Consider the following 23,761-nt stretch of genomic DNA (forward strand, 5'->3'; position numbering starts at 1 on the left):
GTGCAGAGACACGAATTGAAGTATGCTGAGAAAGGGCTAGAGCGGGGAAACCTCTGTAGCTGACGTCTGGAAAGTAGCAGCGCACGGGAGTGCCCCGAGGAGCAGGGCACCGAGACACTGTCTGGTGGAGTACTGCGCTGAGCCAAGTCCTGATGAGAACAGGCACTGTAGCAAAGTCCTCAAGGAGAAGTGCCGTAGGTCCCCAGGAGCAGAGGGCACTGCGGAAGGGACTCACAAGTAAGGTAGCGCCGAGCCTGGCCCCAAGGAGCGGGAAGCGCTAGGAAGAGTCCAGGTGAAGTAGGGCTGAGCCAGGACCTGCGGAGCGGGAAGTGCTGGAGAGAATCCGGGTGGAGTTGCGCTGAGCCAGGGCCCGTGGAGTGGGGAGCGCTGAGAGAAAGTCCAGGTGAAGCATTGCTGAGCCAGGGCCCGCGGATTGGGGAGCACTGAGAGAAAGTCCAGGTGAAGCATTGCTGAGCCAGGGCCCGCGGATTGGGGAGCACTGAGAGAAAGTCCAGGTGAAGCATTGCTGAGCCTGGCCCCGCGGAGTGGGGAGCGCTGAGAGAACGTCCAGGTGAAGAAGCGCTGAGCCAGGGCCCGCGGAGTGGGGAGCGCTGAGAGAAAGTCCAGGTGAAGAAGCACTGAGCCAGGGCCCGCGGAGTGGGGAGCGCTGAGAGAAAGTCCAGGTGAAGAAGCGCTGAGCCAGGGCCCGCGGAGTGGGGAGCGCTGAGAGAAAGTCCAGGTGAAGAAGCGCTGAGCCAGGGCCCGCGGAGTGGGGAGCGCTGAGGTAGGACCCCGGAAGGAGAAGTGCAGAGATCCCAAGGCAGGAACAACTGGTCCGAAGAAAAGGAACTGGCACCAAAAGGAACCAATGGAACTTGTTGCCAAGTCAGTTAGTGGTGGGTGAAGCTTAAATAATCCGGGCCAGTGATGATATCAGCCGGGGAAGAGCCTGGAGTTCCTGCCATTGGCACTTTAAAGGGCGGACAGATGGCGCGCGCATGCCTAGAGAGGCCCAAGATCTGAATGCTGGTCGGCAGCATCCCAGCCGGCACGTGGAGTGCAGGGAGCCAGGAGGAATGTGGCAGCAGCAGCTGGCCACCGCCACGAGAGCACCGGGGGTAGAGAACCAAGCATGACATGACGTGAGTTAAGCCTGCTGTGGCGGCCGCGGCCGGTGGTCATAACAGGCACATTCTCAGCCATTGCAATAAGGTTGCTGATTGTCTTTGTCATTGCAAGTGAGAAGAGTTCCGGAGGCTGGCAGCACTCGCAGAGGAGACGGAAGCACTGGTACCGGAACACCTCTGGAGCATTGCAGCCAGGATGCACGGGACCTGCTGCACTAGTCCATCACTCCATCCACTTGGTAAGCATACATGAGGGGCTACAATGCTGTGCTGCAGAGTTTGGGCACCTCGGACCAGCCTTATGGCCCCATGTTGCCTCTTCGGATTGTAGAATACATGGCTCGGGCCCAAAGAGAGGGAATATACAAGGGTACAGTGCAGGCCACCCTAGCTGGCCTTGCATTCTTTGTCAAGGCACAAGGCTGGCTTAGTCCTAGACCAGGAGGGTGGTCTATGTCAAAATATGTCCCTGCCCTAAGTTATATGTTGGGAAGATGACAAGACTGATCCGTACTAGGATTATTGAACATCATTTGAACATACATACAAATCGAGACATGGCCCCGTTGGTCGCTCATTGGTCTGCTCATTCTCACTCTGAATTGGATTTAAAATTCTTCATTATTGACATAATGACTCCTCCTGCACGAGGAGGTAATTTTTCCGAAATGTTGACACGTAGGGAACAAAAGTGGATCTTTCGATTAAATTGTTTAATCCCACATGGGTTGAATAATGAAATCGAGTGGTTCCATTTTTTATGACTGTACACTGTCTATCTTGCTACATTGACGTCATCGCTGACACTACAGGTTGATTGGCTCCTGGGTTGGCGCCATTTTTGACACTTTGTTAAATGGACGATTCTGTATACACTGTTTGCTCTCCTTACAATCCGAATCTGGACCTGAGTTAAGATATGTGTCCAGGCTAGTATGTTTAAATTTTTGCCTCTTAGCACTAGTCCACAATATATTGATGTATATTATTTTCTTCTTTGTAGTGGTTGAAAGTATACACTATTCTCAGTCCCTCCCGACGCAGCTTTTTGCGAAACACGGTCTGTGTCGGGGGACCTGGTTGGAAACCCTATACTGTGTATTACGTTTGGAGTAGCCGTTTGGAAACATTCAAAACTGAATTAAACAACACTTATTTGGCATGAATTGGGAAGTCTGTGGACTATTTTAAGTTTTCTGCTGCTCTCCCTTCTTGTACGTGTGGTTAGTCCTATGGCTGACATTGCTATTAAAAGGGCCCTTGCAGACTGGGCCAGAGTCAAGCCAGTGGTCCCTGAAGATCGCAAGCCAATAATTCATGATCGTCTCTTACAGTGATGGCACTCACTGCCAGCAGTGGTGTTGGACACGTTTGAGCTTGCCCTATTCCACGCTGCATTTTCCATTGCTTTCTTCGGTGCACTCCGAGTTAGCGAGCTGGTCGTTGCAGCAAGCTGTGCACGTGATGTTCCAGCCTTCTAGCTATAGATGTCTCGGTTTCCTCTGCACGGCTCATGCTGAGAATTAGGAAATCTAAGATGGACCAGATAAGGCATAGCGTAGCGATTACGCTTTCCATGGTGCGGGGTCTCCCCACATGCCCTGTGGCGAGCGCCGTTCACTACCTCTCCATTAGGCCCTCTGGGGGACAGGAGTTCTTAATACAGGCCAGCTTGCTCACGCTGAGTAAATATCAGTTCAGTGCCATACTCAGGCATGGCTGGGATGCAAGTGCAGCAGTTTGGGAACGCACTCCTTTAGAATTAAGGCGGAGTTGAGCGCAGCCGCGTCAGACCTTCCCAGTACAGCCATTCAGAGGATTGGCAGGCGGCATTCCCCGGCATTCTTGACTTATGTCAGACATCCTGATGGAGCCCCTGGGGGTCACTGTGCACCTTAACATCTGTGTGGGAGTATTGGGGGTCTCGGGCCTAACTTATCGTTTGTTCTTGTTTCAGATTTGCACCGGTGGCAAGGGACGGTATGGATCGCAGGGCACTCGTTTGTCTATTGGGCAGGACACCATGCAAGGAGCAGCACTCTTGGAGAAATCTGGGTATCGACTCCTTTTCTTGGTACCTTTCATTGATTAATATGATAGAAATTCATCAATCATATCAAATTTGCAGTTAATTCCTCTGACTGTGTATGTAAAACCACCCCACCCAAATCCGCCTCGAGTTGAAAATGACCCCTCTTACAGTTGTATATTATTATAGCATGTCACATTGCCTTGCTCTCTCTCCTGCGATAACAGCTATGGTTGTGCGTTAAATAATGCTATGCGATAATTCTACAATTTTCCTAACCACACCCATTTTTTTTAACTCAGGTGCTATTTCCACTATATTTATAGCATTTTGATGAATCTAGGGGTGTGTATATGTGATAAAATGCTGTTCTACGCTGAATTTTCAAAGCATGCCGACACTCAGTGACAGTAAGCACACACTTCATCCACTATGAAGAAACACGCTTCTTTAACTTCTTTAACACTGTCAGGCCAATGCAATAAAGTGTGCTCAGCCTAGCACAGAGGTCAACCCGCGGTTGGATGCATCTTTTGGGTGCGCTAGACCAACACCCGATGCAATAAGGAGTTCAGCGTGCCCAAAACACGCGTCCAAACAAGTGCGTAGCTAGTAGCACTCATCACATGTAAATTCCATGTAGTTGAGGTCGTTTGCTATTACCCCCAATGCAAAATATCGCCGAGCACCCGACGCACACGTTTTAACATGGCAAATTTAATGCCAGCCCTGGAACGGACATTTAGTCACCACGCAAGTCAAGTGCTCGTGAAAAAAAAACTGCTTTTGAAACAAAACAGATCTGTTCACTGTAGTAAAAAAAAAAAAAAAAGCACCATTAAGCATTCAGGAAGGTAAGAGCAGCTTGTAAAGTCTCCTTACATTTCAGGGCAAACAGAAAGAATGATGGAGCTTTAAAGGCAGGTTGCAAACAAGAATAACCTATAAAGTCTTTATTTGTTTATTTATGTATTTATTTATTTTTTATTTAAACAATGTTGAATGGAGGGCAAGGAGATTGACAGTACCTCCAAGAGCCGCGTGCACAGCCACAGCTCCTGGGCACCCGATGCTTTTGAGCGCTAGGGATGACCAATTTCTCCCTAGTGCACCCTTTTTTTTGCATCGTGCACCCAGGAGACGTGGTTATGCGAACATTATAAAAATGGGCGCCCATGTTGGATGCACGTTTTTGTACTGCATCGACCCCCTATATGTGTACATTCTTGGTTTTCTTTGTGGAGGCCTAGTTCAGTCATAATTAAAGCATCCTCTGCTGCAAACTAAAATCCCCAGAATATGCTTGCAAAGTGATGGGTTTAAGACAAGAAAATGTACTATGACCTTTGAACTATAATCCAGTGAAGACATTTGATTTCATAAACTGCCTGTCAGTCAAACTGCTGACACTGACTACTGGATGGCGAGGAAAGCAGCTCGCAAAGGATTATTATGAGTGTGTTCTTCTTTTAATGGAGATCAGATAGCTTTTCTTTTAACTTGAGACCAGGATTTTTAATGTATTATCCCCCAGTGCCTCAAGCAATATGTAACATTTGAGATCCTGGCAAGCAACGTGTTGCCACTGAATTTCAGGTGGAGAATCCTGTGCTAAACCATGATTGAAGGAAGATACAAATTTATACATCTAAAATCATTTTTCTCTGCTATAAAGTGGATTTAAATCCCCAGGTCACAAATATCAAAAATGTCTGCATCTTAAGGTAAAAAATATCAAAGAAAATGCACTTGCCTCTGATGGAAATGTCTATTGTCTTAATTATCACCTAGACTTTGGTGTTATATTAAGATATATCTGGGGTTTATTTTTAATTGATCTTTAATGAAACTTTGTATGGTTAAAGCGAAAGTAATCCGTAAGCCTGTATTCCATTAAGATGGCAGACTGCAGACTCACGAGCGCCACATATGGAGGTGCCTTCAAACGTTAAGCAACACCGGGGTCAATATTTAAAAGCCATTTAGATGGATAACAAAGTTATTCGTCTAAATTATAGCCAAATAAGTCATTATCCAGCTATAATTTAACCGGATAATAAAAAGGAGTGTTCTGGAGGCATTCTGGGATGTGACAGAGTTATCCAGCCGATTTTTAAGGAAATCCGACTAAATTAGGGAGACCTGGGCTTTGTGTGGGGGTATAATTTAATGCTTAACCTTATATATTCAAAAGAATATATCTGGTTAAGTAGCTTTCCTCGAGAAAAATTAAAAATTGTGGGCCGATAGGCTCAAACATGTCCCTGTCTCCTTCCCAACCGAACTCCAGAGGTCCTGTGGGCCAAACTTGCCACCTCTTCTGTAAAGACCTAATGAAACATACAATGACCCCAAGGTCATGTATTCGCCCCTCCCCCAGCCCTTGCTCCCGCTTCTCATATTTAAAAAGTGAGAATCTTCTTTCTGCACACACACACGCCCCCCCCCCCCCCCCGGCCATTACAATTGTTTCCATCCCAGCCCCCCCACAGGTATCGTATTCTGATGAATTTGATCGCGGTAGCATCTTATCGCGATCCGAGCCAGGAGCGTCTGACGTCGCTAAGGCTACTACATTGGAAGCGTACTCGGCCCTAGAATTTTTTTTTTTTTTAATTCGGAGGTCTTTAAGGAAAGAGGCAGCGAGTTTGACCGCAGGGCCTTCGGAGTTCGGGTGGGCGGGGGAGAGAGAGACACATTTGGGCTTGCCGGCCTGTGATTTGTACTTTTGTTTCAAGAAATGCTACTTAACCAAATAACACATCCAGCTCTGGAGCAATATTGGGACTTAGCCGCATAGGTTATGCAGCTACATCTAGACCTAGCCACATAGCATCTGGCTGAGTCCCGTTTGCACCATGCTGCTAAATATCCTTTGTAACATAGCCAGATAAGTGGTGTCCAGCTGGCCCTCTCAGTATTTACCCCATTACGTAATGGAGTGAGAACTTTCTGAGGCTCTTACTCACTGGGGAATATGCTTATGGCAATAATGACCATTCAACCTTTTCATCAAAACGATCTTGAAATCACACAACAGCACAAAAGAATAAGTCCCTGCTGAAAACAAAAAATATCACTTGCCTCCAAGTCTTGGACAAACATCTTGACATTTAGAAATGACAAGTCCAAGGGCGTGGAAAGTTTGCCAGTTCCTCCATCAGCAAACAAAGACAAGGCTGCAACGCCGTCCCTGTATTCCTTCCTCAGCCTGTCCAACTCATCCGCTTTTGCGTACTGGAAAGAAGGCAGAAAACCAACATTGACAAGAGCCCGCAATGCTTTTCATTCTTAGGAAGCACATTCTGCAAATGTGAAGTTGGATCAGTGCTGCAGAATCTCTCCTGATAATTTTCATATTAAAAATCATCACTTTTACAGTAATAATTGGGTGAAGAGGAAGGAAGTAACTGGAGCTATGTTTGGCATCCAAAGGTTTCCCTTTGCAGAAACAAATCCTGTTTTCTTACAGACTGCCTCGGGCAGATATAGGCACACAGAGTAGGCAAACCAAATATGGTCACCTTAATGAGATGCAAAATCCTTTTGTCTTCTATGAGCACTCAGGATCTGGGAATATTGGTGCATGTAAGGATCTAAAAGGAAGTAGATGAATGGATGATGGGACTTAACATTAAGCACTGTTTCATATCTTTATTCAGCAAAGAACATATAGCACTGAATAAATGTGAACAGGTCAACAAAATAAGTCTGCACTTCTTTAGAATTGTTATCATCAGAGTGGGGCGGATTTTAAGAGCCCTGCTCGCGTAAATCTGCCCATATTTACGCGAGCAGGACCCTGCGCGCCGGTGCGCCTATGTTCAATAGGCCTACCGGCGCGCGCAGAGCCCCGGGACTCGCGTAAGTCCCGGGGTTTTCCGAGGGGGGCGTGTCGGGGGCGGGGCCGAGCGGCGCGCCGTTTTCGGGGCGGGACGCGGCGTTTCGGGGGCGGGCCCGAGGGCGTGGTTTCGGCCCGGGGCGGTCCAGGGGCGTGGCCGCGCCCTCCGGAACCGCCCCCGGGTTGCGTCTAGGCGCGCCAGTGGCTCGCTGGCGCGCGGGGATTTACTTCTCCCTCTCGGAGGCGTAAATCCCCCAACAAAGGTAGGGGGGGTTTAGACAGGGCCGGGGGGGTGGGTTAGGTAGAGGAAGGGAGGGGAAGGTGAGGGGAGGGCGTTAACAAATTCCCTCCGAGGCCGCTCCGATTTCGGAGCGGCCTTGGAGGGAACGGAGGTAGGCTGCGCGGCTCGGCGCGCGCTGGCTACACGGAATCGGTAGCCTTGCGCACGCTGATCCAGGATTTGCGCGGCTACGCGCGTATCTACTAAAATCCCACGTACTTTTGTTGGCGCCTGGAGCGCCAACAAAAGTACGCCAATGCGCCGTTTTTGAAAATCTACCTCAGTATTTTTAGCAAACGTCGCAAATCATCGGAAATAACATCTAAAGGAGATTCAACAAACGTTGGCATTGTTCTTTCTATGTACAATAATTTTTCACCGTACAAATGACAATATGCAAGCATGTATTACCCTGCAGATATATGGTACATCAGTTTTACATTTTGGCCACAGAACTCCATACACCTTGCTAACAAAATGCTAGTGGGGCTCTGGCTATACATTTCAGCGGCTTTTGCATAAATATAGATTTGCGAGTCATACATGAAAATTGTCAGGGGTAGATTTTCAAAAAGCGCGATTTGGCGTACTTTTGTTGGCGCATCAGGCGCAAACAAAAGTACACTGGATTTTAGTAGATACGCGCGTAGCCGTGCGTATCCGCTAAAATCCTGGATTGGCGCGCGCAAGGCTACCGATTCCGTATAGCCGGCGCGCGCCGAGCCGCACAGCCTACCTCCGTTCCCTCCGAGGCCGCTCCGAAATCGGAGCGGCCTTGGAGGGAACTTTCTTTTGCCCTCCCCTCACCTTCCCCTCCCTTCCCCTACCTAACCCACCCCCCCGGCCCTGTCTAAACCCCCCCCCTTACCTTTGTCGGGGGATTTACGCCTCCCGGAGGGAGACGTAAATCCCTGCGCGCCAGCGGGCCGCTAGCGCACCGGGACGTGACCTGGGGGCGGGTCCAGAGGTTTCGGCCACGCCCCCGGACCGCCCCGGGCCGTAACCACGCCCCCTGACCTGCCCCCGAAACACTACGTCCCGCCCCGAAAACGCCGCGCGGATCAAGCCCGCCCCCGACACGCCCCCCTCGGAAAACCCCGGGACTTACGTGAGTCCCGGGGCTCTGCGCGCGCCGGTAGGTCTATGTAAAATAGGCACACCGGCGCGCAGGGCCCTGCTCGCATAAATCCGGGCGGATTTACGCGAGCAGGGCTCTTAAAATCCGCCCCTCAGTGAAGATGTTTTGGACTCTATATAAATCCAGGGACCTGATTTTATTGTGGGTTCCTGCTGGAAATTTTCTTTGGGGGGGGGGGGGAGGCATTTTTTGTTCGCAGATACTGCGCCCCACCCCCTCCTCTCAGCCTCCCCAAAAAGTGGCCACTCTCACCCTCCTTCTTTCCACCCCAAAGAACGCTCTCTCCCTCCCTCCCTCTCAACTGATCCCAGGGCCTGCCTGCTTGCGTCCTTCCCTCCCCTGACCAGCAAGAGGAGAACGCCCTTATCTGCATCAATCTCCTTCTCTGACCGGCTTCAATCTCGCCCTCTGAACGGAAGGACCCGCAGCTCTGGTAATATTATACAGCCCCACGGGGCTCAAAGTGTGATCCTGAGGTTGGCCAGCAGAGAAGACAAGTGCAGAAAAGTGCCCTATCCTCCAGCCGGGCACGGGAGTGGGCAGGCCTCAGGATCAGTGTGGTCGGGGGCGGGAGAAATCGGGAGCAGTTCCCGGAGAAGTGAGGTTCAGAAATCAGGGAAAAAAAAGAAGAGAGAGGCCCGTGCCTAATCTGTTCTTTTGCTGAAGAGCTACTGGGCTTTTTATGCTTTCCGGTAGTTTTTCGGAGATACGGCAAAAAGCCAACAGTCTCAGATGCCACTAGAACCTAAGATGACTTTTACTCCCAATGAGTAATTATGTATAATCTATAGCCAGCAATCTGTTAGCATCAGTCATGTCTATTATTTTCATAATTTGGCTTATGGAAATCTTGAACAAAGTAAAACATCTGCTAATCTCATCTTTAGATCTTGTCAGTTAAATCATACTATAAACTTCATAGGAGTGGCCTATTTATTTATTTGAAGCAATTTATATTCCGCTGCTTCCCAAAACAATTTGTCCAGAAAGGATAACATAAATTACACTCATAACATTATAACACATATAGCCTCATATATAAACACAATAACATAATTCTAAAAACATCACATAATTCTAAAACACAAAATCAGGTGTGGCAAGAATAATAAGCTCTTATATAATCAATACAATCACTTATAGGCCCCCCCTGCTTTCTAAATTGCTTTAAATCCTGCATTGCCCTCACCTTAACTGGCAACTTGTACCATGCTGATACTGCAGCACTTGAAAAAGCTCTAGACCCTGTTGATTCACACTTATACGCGTGAACCATGGGGACCTGTAACTGGCGCGTTCCTTCAGAGTGCAAGGAGTGTACCAGGTAATACTGTTTTTCAGAACACATGGAAAATCATCACTTAAAAGTTTAAAAATAATCACTAGCAATCTGAATTTTGACCTCCTAGATCAATGGGCAGCGACTTCTATTTTGGGACCTGCAAAAACCCCAACATTTGGTTTACCCCGGAGGTCCACTGCCTGATTGGTAAAGACCTCGGTAGTGAACAAAACGTTCACAGTGGCAGTTCCGTATCAGTCTGGGGGCAACTTTCAAAGCTTCTGACGCAAGTAAAACAGCAAGTTGACGGTATAAATCAGCTGCCTGAAAGTCTGCGTGTAGTTCCACAATGTGTGTGGGGTTTTGTTTTGGGGTTTTTTTTTCATTTACACTTTATTAATTTTTTGATTGAAACAAGCATATTACTTACTTCATACAGAAAAGTGAAAATATGATGCAACAGCAGAAATAAAACATTAAATCGATTAACAGAAACTTTCAAGTTACATCACTTTTCAAGACAGGCAAAATTAAAATAGGGCCCTGAAATCTTAATGGGAGCTAAAGGAAACTGACTTAACATGACGGTAGTTCTCTAGTACGGATTATCTTGTAGTTTATTCTCCAGGAATAGCCCTCACATTCCTGGCGTTCAGGAAGGATTTCAGCTGTTCCGGAAATATGAGAACAAAACTTTCTCCGTTACCTCTAATACAACATCTACAGGGATATTTTAACACAAATGTATCCCCTAAGGATAACACTTGAGATCTCATTGTTAAAAAATCCCTCCTCCTCAATTGAGTTTCCCTAGATCAGATCAGGAAAATTTCTCAGGTTGTTCATGAAAATCAAGGCTAATATTTTGGAAATATCTTTTCATAACATCATTGACATCGCTTTCAATTGTAAAGGAAACAAGAAGCCTAGATAGTTCTGTAATTTCTGCTTGTGAATTTTCAAGAAATTGCGACACGTTAGAAAGAGCTTCTAATTGGTCCGGCTTGTCCCTTATGTTGGTATTTGGAATAAAGAAAACTTTATTTAACATTGGAATTTTCTCATTCTCATATTTTAGAATTTCAACCAAAAAAAATCTTTTTAAGGTAACTTGTATTTCTTAATGTTGGGGTTTTTAATCGTACTGAGAGGATATGCTCCTGGGGGGGGGGGATAACGTGTGTGGAGTGTACTTTCAAAATGGCGCGCGTTACTTTCCCTGGCAAAAGTACGCGCAGAAAAAGCAGGCAGAAACGTGCGACGCCACACCGCTGCCTTAACAGAGATCCCCGGAACTTTTAAAATGCGCTCTCTCTGTCGTTTCAATGTAGGGCACCTCTTTCCAGAAACAATGAAGGATCGTCAATTTGCAGGATCATTTCATGCTGCCAGAGAGAATATTTTCTTGCCAACGAAAGGGGGAAGGGGCCCCCGGATCCAGCATGATTTTCTGCAGCAACTTCATTATCTCCATCCACTTTAACAACAAAGGTCAACTGAAAAGATTTTGGGCCAGATTTTAAAAAGCATTTACATGCGTAAATCTGGGTTTTACGCATGTAAATGCACTTTACTCGAGTAAGTGGGCTTTTGAAAATTGCTACAATATATGCCATTGAATCGTCCATAGGATTTATTCGCATAAGTGCACTTTACGTGAGTAAATGGCTTTTGAAAATTGCTACAATAGTAGTTACATTTATGCGCGTAACTCCTTTGAAAATTACCCCCTACATGTCTAAAACTAAAAAAAAAAAAACCCCACAAGCTGAGAACTGGCAGATCGAAGATCGAGGACGGATGACCCAGGCAATAAAATGGCTGAACGGTTACTTCCACTGATTTATTTAATGAGTGAAGCTGCTGGAAATCAAGAGCTCATTATACGTAGAGCACACGCTCAAAGTCGAAGCAGGAGGGAAGCAAGCAGGTTAGGCCCAGAGAGTCAGGGCTAACTTCCTGCTACTAAAAAGCAGCTGATGTTGTCATTGGGACCTGGGCCCTTTGCTGGAGCCTACATCTATGAGCATTCCTGCAAGCAATCAGTACTTCAAACAGATTGTGGAAAAAAAAAAATTTTTGAGTTCAAAACGGCGTTTGAAAAGAAAGCATTATTTTAAAATAAAGTAAGCACTTGTAAAATTAATATTAATGAAGCTAAATCAGTTCCTCCAAGGAACTTATGCTAATACGTGTTGATGATAGGATGGCCAGGATCCAACTAAACCTAAGCTGTTCTTCCTCCTTAATGTCTGTTACAACTGTTTCTCCTTCAGCATGCACTCACTAAGTACCACATCAAAGGAGCTTTTTGCCTTTTCAGAGGGGTACAGAAAACCCCCTGTTTTCAGCTTGCCAGTTGGTGCTGTTTTTACAGGATAGGTTTTACTTCATTGCTGCATGGCCTTGCAGCACTGATTTTCCTAACGATTAGCAAACAAAAACAAAAAATAATGCAAGGTAAAACCTTTTTTATTGGACTAAACTTAATACATTTCCTGCCTAGCTTTCAGGAGCTGATCCTCTCTTTTTCAGGTCCAAACAGAATGAGCAAAAGATAACACTGCTGGAAAATATAACTGAATCATAAAATGCACTCCACTGATAGCGGGACCGATGTAATAAGGTGCGCCGAAGCTGCCGCGGGTTTGTGCGCGCGCGTATGTGTTTTCCCGCGCAAAACCCTATACGGGGATGTAATAAGGGTTTTGTGTGTGGGAAAAAAGCACCAATGAACATGCTTACAATCCCACGGTTTTCCCTGCATGAATGCATGCTAACGGCATGCAAAGGAGGCGATTAGCTAATCATAGGCAATGCAGGGAGCCGCGTTAATGCTAGTGCGGGTTTTTTAATGCAGGTTTTTTTTTTAAATTTTATTTTTATTGAGATTTCAACTTGATTTTACAGAACCAAAAGCTCAGAGAAACACAGTGAATAATAATACAATAATTAAAGAAAACTTACAACATTTGCTGATACAGTTGTATATCTTTATGATAGTTATAGGTAACCAGGGAGTCCAATGAAAACATTGAGCAGTTATTAAAGAAACTATCTAAACTATTAATACATTTGCAGATAAAGCGTCCCTTTCGGAGAGCCTTGGGGCTCAAGGCTTCAGGGACATGGAGGCCCTGGAACAGCCGGACAACGACGAATCCGGGGAGCCTGTGGTTACAGGAGGAGGAGAACCCGAGGTACTAGTTTTTGACTCTTGTTCTTTGGTTAAACCCCAGGAATGACCATAGATGTAGTATGGAAAATATTTCTTTCTATGGATAATTCAATTAAAGCAATGTCATAGAAACATAGAAACATAGAAGTGACGGCAGAAGAAGACCAAACGGCCCATCCAGTCTGCCCAGCAAGCTTTCACACCTATTTGATTTCATACTTATCTGTTACTCTGACCGCTGAGATCAGGGCCCTTATTGGTAACTTTTTGGTTCCAATTCCTTTCCACCCCCACCATCGATGCAGACAGCAGTGCTGGAGCTGCATCGAAGTGAAGTATCTAGCTAATTGGTTTGGGGTAGTAACTGCTGTAATAAGCAAGCTACTCCCACGTTTGTTTACCCTGCCTGTGCAATTCAGTCCTTGTTGGTTGATGCTGAATATAAATCCTCTTTACTTCATTCCCCCCTGTCGTTGAAGCAGTGAGCTGCGCTGGATATGTATTCCAAGTGAAGTATCAGGCTTAATTGATTCGGGGAAGTAAGTCTGCTGAAAGAAAATTTGCAACTTACAAAGACTCTTGAGACCAAGATATTAACCTTGGAAAGTAATTTAAATGAGACTGACCAAAACATAAAGCATATAGAAGAAGTACAACATAATCTCATTAAATCGGAAGCTATATGTTTTAATCGAATGGAGAAAATGGAAAATGACACCAGAAGAGTTAATTTGAGGTTATTAAACTTCCCAAATGTTACTGCTGTGTCTCCACGAGATATGTTTAAGAGTTACCTTAAAAATGTTCTAAATTTGTATTTTTATACATTTGTATCCAATAATGTTACATTTTATTGTTCATGATGTTTCTAATAAAAATCTTACATTGAAAAAAAAAATGTTCTAAATTTTACTGATGAGGAGATTGTAGCTATTACTAAAATATATTACACCCCAAGGAATGCTAATAAGGAATTAAAAAAACAACAACTTCCAAGAAGTCATGAAGATTCCTTAAATGTATCAGCATTACTGGATCTGACATTGGGACACTGTTATTGAAACAAGAGAAACGTTGCTGGTCTCCTTTGTTTTTATTACAGAGCGGGACGCAGTACTAAGGTTATACCTAAGTAATCAAGGTGGTTTATTCCATGGGTATAGAATCTGGGTTTACCCGGATGTATCTAAAAATACTCAAGAAAAGAGGAGAAAATTCCTACAAATGAGACAGGAGGTGATATCTAGAGAAGCAAAATTTATACTCCACTTTCCATGCAAATGCATAGTAATCTTTCAAGGCACTAGATACATCTTCTTTGATCCAGTGCAATTGCGCACCTATTTGGATTCATCTTCCTGATAATACACCACAGGTTTTGGTATTAGGAATATTCACGATGTGGGTTTTTTACCGCCATGGTCAGAGCACGAGTTAAGTGTCAGCGCCGACTCGGGGGACCTATGTCAGGAACGGAGCATCCTGAAAACCAACTAGCTGGGCGCCTATCTCGGTGACCGAGTGGCCAGCTTCCCTAGGCACCTTTCTGGGCACCCGACGGTATACATTTGCGACCAAGTAAAGCACCTAGCCTTACTGTTGCTACTCGGGTGCTGAGCTAGGACCTTACTTGGTCGTCAATGTATGCTGTCAGGTGCCCAGAAAAGCGCCTAGCTCAGCACCCAAATAGCAACAGGAGCTAGGCGCCTCTCTGGGTGCCCGATCGTGCAGATATGCGAGCAACTAAGCATCTAGCTGAGCGTCCAAATGGCAAGGTACGCTAGGCGCCTCTCTGGGTGCCCGATCGTGCAGATATGCGAGCAACTAAGCATCTAGCTGAGCGTCCAAATGGCAAGGTACGCTAGGCGCCTCTCTGGGTGCCCGATCGTGCAGATATGCGAGCAACTAAGCATCTAGCTGAGCGTCCAAATGGCAAGGTACGCTAGGCGCCTCTCTGGGTGCCCGATCGTGCAGATATGCGAGCAACTAAGCATCTAGCTGAGCGTCCAAATGGCAAGGTACGCTAGGCGCCTCTCTGGGTGCCCGATCGTGCAGATATGCGAGCAACAAAGCATCTAGCTGAGCGCCCAAATGGCGACAATAGCTAGATGTTTTTGGGCACCCGATCGTGCAGATTTTTCTGTAATTTACAGAGCACGAGCGGCCTGATAAGCACCTGGCTGAGCGCTTATCTTGGCTTCAGAGAGGCCAGCTTTTCATGGCGTCTGAGGAAGGTGCTTCCCTGGGTGGACAGATACACGGCCAGAACAGCTGCGGTCGATACAGCCTGTTTTCTGTTAATCCTGTTAATTGTAATTAATACTTATTAATACTGTTAATTGTAAAGCCTTGTTGCTAATTTTTTGTTAATTGTAAACCGCGGTGATGTATATCTTTACGTACTGCGGTATATAAAAATCTCTAAATAAATAAATAAACAAATAAGATTGTTGTGAATTAGCATTCATGAAAACATTTGCCATGATTTCTGCAGCATAGTTATTGGAAATATTTAAAAATACTTTCCAGGGTCATACTTTCACTTAATGGGGAGACGCACTTGCTCGCTTTTATGTGTGGATTATCGGCGCGGGTTTTGAGTGTGAATGCGACCATAGGCCCTGTGCCACACTTAGGTACGCGCATTTTTCCGGATGTGTGCGGAGTTCTGTGTGCAAGTCATTTGCATAATTTATGTTTTTTACATCCCGCGGAAGCGGCAGCTTCAACCAAGCGTGGCAATCAAAACCCGCGCACATAACGAGCGCCTGTTTTGCGGCGGGTCTTATTACATTGGCCAGAGTGTGAAGAAGAAAGAAAAGTATTTGGGGGGAGGGGGCGTGGGTGGATTTATCTAAAAAATGAAGACTATAAGTAAGTCTGTGTATGCAGGACTGGATCAGTCTGTCCTGAAAAAATGAACTCTCCTGAATGTCGTAATGCTTCTGTATCGCTCCATGGTGAGACCGCACCTTGAATACTGTGTACAATTCTGGTCGCCGTATCTCAAAAAAGATATAATGGCGATGGCAAAGGTACAGAGAAGGGCTACCAAAATGATAAAGGGGATGGAACAGCTCCCCTATGAGGAAAGGCTGAAGAGGTTAGGACTTTTCAGCTTGGAGAAGAGACGGCTGAGGGGGGATATGATAAAGGTGTTTAAAATCATGAAAGGTCTAGAACGGGTAGATGTGAATCAGTTATTTACTCTTTCAGATAATAGAAAGACTAGCGGGCACTCCATGAAGTTAGCATGTGGCACATTTAAAACTAATCGGAGAAAGTTCTTTTTTACTCAGTGCACAATTAAACTCTGGAATTTGTTGCCAGAGGATGTGGTTAGTGCAGTTAGTATAGCTGTGTTTAAAAAAGGATTGGATAAGTTCTTGGAGGAGAAGTCCATTAATGGCTATTAATTAAGTTGACTTAGAAAATAGCCACTGCTATTACTAGCAACGGTAAGAACATAAGAACATAAGAACATGCCATACTGGGTCAGACCAAGGGTCCATCAAGCCCAATATCCTGTTACCAACAGTGGCCAATCCAGGCCATAAGAACCTGGCAAGTACCCCAAATCTAAGTCTATTCCATGTTACTGTTGCTAACGGCAGTGGCTATTCTCTAGGTGAACTTAATAGCAGATAATGGACTCCTCCTCCAAGAACTTATCCAATCCTTTTTTAAACAGAGCTATACTAACTGCACTAACCACATCCTCTGGCAACAAATTCCAGAGTTTAATTGTGCGTTGAGTAAAAAAGAACTTTCTCCGATTAGTTTTAAATGTGCCACATGCTAACTTCATGGAATGCCCCCTAGTCTTTCTATTATCCGAAAGAGTAAATAACCTATTCACATTTACCCGTTCTAGACCTCTCATGATTTTAAACACCTCTATCATGTCCCCCCTCAGCCGTCTCTTCTCCAAGCTAAAAAGTCCTAACCACTTTAGTCTTTCCTCATAGGGGAGCTGTTCCATTCCCCTTATCATTTTGGTAGCCCTTCTCTGTACCTTCTCCATTGCAACATGGAATAGACTTAGTTTTTGGGAATTTGCCAGGTTCTTATGGCCTGGATTGGACACTGTTGGAAACAGGATGCTGGACTTGATGGACCCTTGGTCTGAACCAGAATGGCATGTTCTTATGTTCTTATGATCGTCACTCAACTTCATCGTGTGATGTTTTAGCAACGTGATGGGTATAAACAATCCATATTATCTGCACCACCTTTTCTTACCCTTAATATTTAGGAGGACTGTAATCAGCTAGAGATATTTCAGAAAAATATTATTTACCATGTTAAATTATAACTAGTTCTAGACTTATATTTCACCCTATTCATGAAAAATGGCAATTGTAAGAAAAGTATTGACAAAAAGGAAGCTTACATGTTTGACTTGAACGAACAAGTCTCTCCACCTTCCATTGAGTAAGAGCAGCTGTTGCTTAAGGTCCTTTGACACGGTCTCATCACAAGTTTCAATAAGAAAGTTGCCAGCATCATTCATGGCCGTGTGCTGCTGGATCCAGTGAGGTAAATGGCGAAAGAAGTCCTGTGCCACCCAACAGAAACCAATACCAGGGTCACATCAGAGTCACAAAGAGCACTGATTAGCTTTTTTTAACTGAATTCCTTAAGAGACCAGCACCGTCAGTGCATCCCAAACCTAGCGGCAATATTAACCTGCCAGCTATAAAATAAAAAATGTTAACCTGCTAGAACAGGTTGCCTTGCTCTCAGGAAGCCCCGATTTCAAACCTATCCATGGTACATCATTCCTGTGCTTAAGTGGACGAGCAGGGGATTAAGGCAAGTCTTTTCTAGACTGTGTAGTGGGAGCTGCATAGTTTATAAAATAAAAATAGCACATATTTCTGCTCTGAAAGTACACATGTATATTATCATTCTTTCTCTACCCATTTTATAAACATATGTGCATATACTTTATGTGCGAAATAATTGTGACACTGCACGAATAAACACCCAGAAATTAAATACGGAGGTAGGCATTTTATAACGTATGCGCGCATGCTGTTTTGAAAATATTTACTTGCGCACATAATTCTAATTACCAGTTTGCGAATACCTGCACCAGTTCACCCACTGCTGCCCCAGTTCATCTAGACCCTCTAGCACTGCATCCGGAATGCTTGCCAGTTCACCCAGATCTCCCATCCACCCCAAAAACTGCAAACAGACATGTCCAATTTCACTTGTGCAAGTTAATTAGCAGGTGTAAAAGTGTACGAATGTTTGATAATGAATACACGTGCATCTCTTACAAAATAGCAACTACTTCACATACCAGAAGGCCCTTAGCTTGCCCCCTTTTTCCCCTTGTAAAATGAAACTGAAAATACGCATGTACCCTCGACATTTATAAAATAGCATATAGAGGCGTACATTCTACTTACACAAGTAAATGCTATTTTTACGCATGGAACCTCTTTGAAAATTCACTCCTGAGGGTCCCCTTGCACATTGCAACAAGCAAGCCTTTCACAGAATGATTTTATATTATCTAACCTAGAACAAAGCATTCTAGCACAGTACAAACATTTGCCACCTTCACTGTACCGGCTACCAAATCAAGAATGAGTGGGAGGCGTGATTATTTGCCCTACCTTTTTGGCATGTTCAGACTGATTCAGCATTTTTTCTGCATCCTCCAGCCAGGCCTGCAGGCTCGTCACTATACTGCTATATCTATCCCAATTTGTGATAACCTCTTCTAACATGCTCCTCACACTTCTCACTTCTACTGAGAGATTCTTCCACTGTGCAGCGGTGTCGCTCATGAATTTTGTCATGTTTTCTGCTTCCTCCACTGCAAACACAAACCAGGAAACAATAGCGGATAATTAAAAATACTTTCATGAATTGGTTAGACCTCCACTCACTCCTAATGCTTATCACTGTCTGGTTCAAAGTCAGCCATCATTAGTCTGCATCTAAGGAATTACCCCTTATTATAAACCATAGATACAATTATAACAAGACCACACTCATATGGGTGTAGATACATTCAGAAAGTATTAGAAAGTTCATACATTCAAATCAGGTAGCAGTGAAAGTAGCAAGCACACTTCATTTATCTGCAGCATCACACTCTACAATAAAAAATAACCTCTAGAACATTCAACAAAGATTTAATTCACCCCAATTCTTTTTAGCCTCTGGTTAACAAACAACAGGAAATATTCATCCTTTGCAAAATATTACGCCACAGAAGGAGAAATCATGAGCTACTTGTATAACAAAGACTTGGAATGGCCTTCAAAAATATATTTGTGGTACGAAGGAGAACAAGTCACCACAGATGATCTATTAACGCCCTTCTCTCTACCCTCAGACATGCATGACACACTCACACTTGCACTTCTATATGGATGCAAACCAATTTTTTCATATATTTTCTGAAACACACAGCACATGTCCATAACAGTACGGATCTCATGGACTGTACGGAGATCAAAAGACGCAGGCAGTTCTGGCACACAGTGCAAGGACATAAACAAGTAGGGTTCATCTACAATGACTACTACATACTATAGTACATGCTATACATTCTTGATCACACAAGCTCCTCCTTCACACCACGTATAACACAGTCACTCACATACCCTTCATCACTGATACCCTTTATGTTATAAACAGCACAAAATGCAATGGGCAAACAGAAACTGGCAACACAGAAGTGATGTTCAAATAATATAACATATTTAATTTATATACCAAAAACAACAAAACAAAAATAAAATGACACTCTCAGCCTCTTTCTCAAGAAGGGTGATGCAGTTGCAGGAGCTGGGGTATTTTCTCTCTCGTTTCTTCTCCTCTGCTCTTGGTTTAAGGGTGGGAAGCATGATCTAAATGCCGCTAGACCTGGCTTATCGAAGATGATCATGCATGCGAATGAATGAGCTGGTGGAGCTCCTGTTCTAGGAACCATTTTGCGGCAGTGTTTCCTCGAGTATCAAGGTGGATATGATTCTGGTTTGTTTCACCGCTAACTGAAGATGTGGCTCTTAGCTCTGGTATTTAGCTAGCGGGGGCTGTGTCAGGAGGCGGGTGCAGGTCAGTGCTGCGTTGCATCACAATCCTAGGTGGTGTTTTTCACAGATAAACAAATGGCTGAGGATTTTCTGAAGCTGGATATCTGTTTGGTATGTAGAGTGAAGCATTCTGTTATGCAGAATTACCAACTGCGACGGGCTTACGGGAAATGGGGAGGAAGCGGTGTAGTTATTGTTCAGAAATAAGGTTATGTTAATGGAAAATGTATTTGTTATGTTTTTTTATGGTGTTATATCTCGGTGGGATAACAAATAAGCATAAATAAATAGCCTTGCTTAATTCTGATGGGTCCAATTTATGCAGTGATTGTAATTCACTTTGAGTTGTCTCCAGCCAGGAAAGGCAGAATATAAGTTTTAAATTAAATTAAAATCAGATTTAAACAATCGCCACTGAAACAATACTTTGCTAGTGGCACTTATGAAAGGAGGTGATTTAGACAGAAATGGTGCAAACATGTCCTTTGTGTGGAGATGTGCCACATTCCTTTGTGGATAACCATCCTCCAGGAGACCTGCATGTCTACTGCCCACTCCACAAAGAAGAGCAACCCTGCAAATTTAAAAAGGGACAATAGGGGGGCATTCATATTATAATTATGGGTTATAGCTGTCAGGAAGAGGCCCCTGCACTTATAAACCACACTCAGCAGCAGGGTTTCAAGCAAGGATTTATGTACATATGAGGGAAACACAGGCAGGACCTGGTTTATACACTGCAGGCTATTTAGGAAGGCAACTTAGGGGTCAGTTACATCACTCACTGTGTGGAGCAAGGCTTTAATCATTACATAAACCAGGCCCAGGATCTAGGTACACAATAACCCTTCACTTCTTCATAAACAGACACAATGCAAACACTGATGCTATTGCAATACTTTAACAACTAAAGAGTTGTTTCAACAGCCAAAATTAGAAAATGAGCAAAGTCTTCCCAGAATTCATTCTAATCAGGTTCCTCAGGAGTGGGACCTCCGGAATATACCGGGCTCTATATTAAAGTTGCCTAGGGCCAGCCCCTAACTAAACCACTCTGTGGCTCTGTATAGAGAAATCCACAGCCTCTGATCAAGAGAGCTCCAGGCCGAGGCTGGCCAGAGCACTAAGGAGCTAATGCAAAACGGTGCGTTCAGCCGAGCACACTGCTTATCCCACGGGTATAAGCGCGTTTCGGACGCGCGTCCACAGCTCCTTATGCTATAAGGGGATTAATGCGTCCACAACACGTGTCCAAAGTGCTGCGAAACTAATAGTGCTCATTACATGCAAATGCATGTCGATGAGGCTATTAGTTATTTACCCCACATGCAAAAAAAAACAACAAAAAAAGTGCGCCAGACTGAGAGCAGGCGTTAAATTCTGAGCAGCCCAAAAACTTTTACAGAAAAGCAGAAAAGACTTCTTTTCTGTACATCCTCCGACTTAATAACCTGGTGATATTAAGTTGGAGGAACCAAAAGTTTAAAAAGTTAAAAAAAAATAATAATAAAAAAAATGTGCCGGTGGTCAAGTTAGGGAAGTGGACGCTCAGTGAACAAGCGTACATTTTCCTAACCCGCGGCCGTGCGCTGTTTAGTAAAACAGACGCTTGTAAAATTGAGCATCTGTTTTCCTAACTTGTGGACAGCCGACCTCTCCTGGGCGCCTGCTGCAAGGAGGCGCTGCGGCGCTCATTCGAACCCAGCGTCTCCTTGGCAGCATGATCCCTCATTTAAATATTGTATTGTATACTCAGGAGAGGTGCCTGGGCGCGCGTTAGAAAAGCGGGCGCGCAACACTGAGCACCTGCTTTCCACGCACTTTTACTGCATCGGCCCCTGAATATTTTACCTAAATCAATGTGGAGGCTGGTATCCATTAAAAGAATATTGGGGATCTATGTTGTTCTCCAGCGATACTCAGGTCCTCCGAGTCCGTGGTCATACTCACTTTCGGTCCTTGAGGGCTGCAAACAGCTCAGGATTTGAGGATGTCCCAATGAATGTGCATCAAATAGCTTTGCATGCAATTGACGTAGGGTGCATGCAAAGCTATCTGTAAATATTGTTATTTTACTTATGCTTTAATCTGTACCCTGGTGAGAATGGCGCAATGTATAAGCAAAATATAAATGGCTAGGGATGTGAATCGTATTTCTGACGATTGAAAATATCGTACGATATTTTCAAAATCGTCAGAAATCGGGGGCTCCCTGAAACCAATAGGAAAACCCCACGGAATTGTTCGTGAGGTTCTCTTATCGTTTTGGGGGAGGGCGGGAAAAATGACACACAAAAACAATCCATAAATCCACCCCAACCCTTTAAAACATCTCCCTTAGCTTCCCCCACCCTCCTGACCCCCTCAAACGTTTTAAATTACCTAGTGGTCCAGTGGTGGTCCCGGGAGCGATCTCCCGCTCTCGGGCCGTCGGCTGCCACTAATAAAAATGGCGCCGATGGCCCTTTGCCCTTACCATGTGACAGGGTATCCGTGCCATTGGCCAGCCCCTGTCACATGGCAGGAGTAATGGACGGCCGGTGCCATCTTTAAAAATGGCGCGGGCCATCCAGTGCTCCTACCTTGTGACAGGGGTCGGCCAATGGCACGGATACCCTGTCACATGGTAAGGGCAAAGGGCCATCGGCGCCATTTTTATTAGTGGCAGCCGAAGGCCAGAGAGCGGGAGATCGCTCCCGGGACCACCACTGCACCACCAGGTAATTTAAAACGTTTTGGGATGTGGGGTCGGGAGGGTGGGGGAAGCTAAGGGAGCTGTTTTGTAGTGTCGGGGTGGGTTTTTTGTTTATTGGATCGGGCGCAGCCGATAAAAAAAAACCCGATCGGGCCGCACGAAAAATAATTCAGATCTCTATAAATGACTATAAATAAACAAATGCACATTTATTAGGGATATGCTGAAAACCTGTCCTGTTTGCGGCCCTCTAGGAATGCCAATGACTACCCACTGCTTTAACTTATCAGTTTAATAATTTTATTCAGACACTGCCAAACGTCTTTATGCCAGAAACGTTTCGAGTCCTGATTGTGGGTGAACTGAGCCCTAACAGAGCTGATAGATCACAGTATCAAGAACACCCTTTTACTGTGGATTTGCTCTCAGGGTAGCATCTGGCACGTAAATTACATTCAGCACAGAGGAAAGCTGCCAGGACCATAGGAGATGCTGCTGCTGTCTTTACCTGAGCCATCAGCTTCCACATACATCTCAGCGGCCTGTTTCAAGGACTGACACGTGGCCTCGTAATGCTCAAAAAATCTATTGCCTTCAATGAAATCCTGAAAATAGAAATATAAATGTGATTAATGCAGGCGCAGTAGGGATCATTTTCTCATTCGCATTGCATCCCTTAGTTTTAGTGATTTGTTGATTGCTCCTCCCAACTTCTACTTAAGCAAAAGAAAATAAACTATACTACAATTCTTTTTATAGATGAGATTAAAGAAACAAGAGAGGAAATTGAAAAGAATGTGCAAAGCATATGTCTAGTACACTAAGAGGTCCATATTCAAAAGCATTTAGCTGGATAACTGAGAAATTACCCACTGTCCAAATTTACTATCTACATGAGATTCTCATCTAAACAATAGTGTTTTGTAAAAGTGTGTATCGATAACCATGTTGCAGCTTTGCAAATATCTTGTATTGAAGAAGAGTTTACGTAAGCCACTTGTTTAGTCACTGCATTTCCTTTTTTTTGCTTTCCTCAAAGGATACGAAAAGTTGAGTTGATTTTCTTAAGAGTTTTAGTCCTGTCTAGGTGGAATAAGAGTGTTCTTCTCCAGTCTAGTGCATGGAGAGCC

General features: G+C 44.6%; 1 protein-coding gene across 1 annotated transcript in view; it reads right to left on the reverse strand.

Annotated features, from left to right (window-relative positions):
• SYNE1 (spectrin repeat containing nuclear envelope protein 1) overlaps positions 1–23,761 on the reverse strand; it is a 966,955-nt gene that overhangs the window by 816,776 nt on the left and 126,418 nt on the right. Inside the window, 4 exon segments of the mRNA XM_029596918.1 lie at positions 6,241–6,393; positions 17,269–17,433; positions 18,506–18,708; positions 23,140–23,236. Coding sequence (XP_029452778.1) covers positions 6,241–6,393; positions 17,269–17,433; positions 18,506–18,708; positions 23,140–23,236 — 618 coding nt within the window.

The sequence above is a fragment of the Rhinatrema bivittatum genome, chromosome 3, assembly GCF_901001135.1.
Source record: "Rhinatrema bivittatum chromosome 3, aRhiBiv1.1, whole genome shotgun sequence".
Taxonomy (NCBI): Eukaryota; Metazoa; Chordata; class Amphibia; order Gymnophiona; family Rhinatrematidae; genus Rhinatrema; species Rhinatrema bivittatum.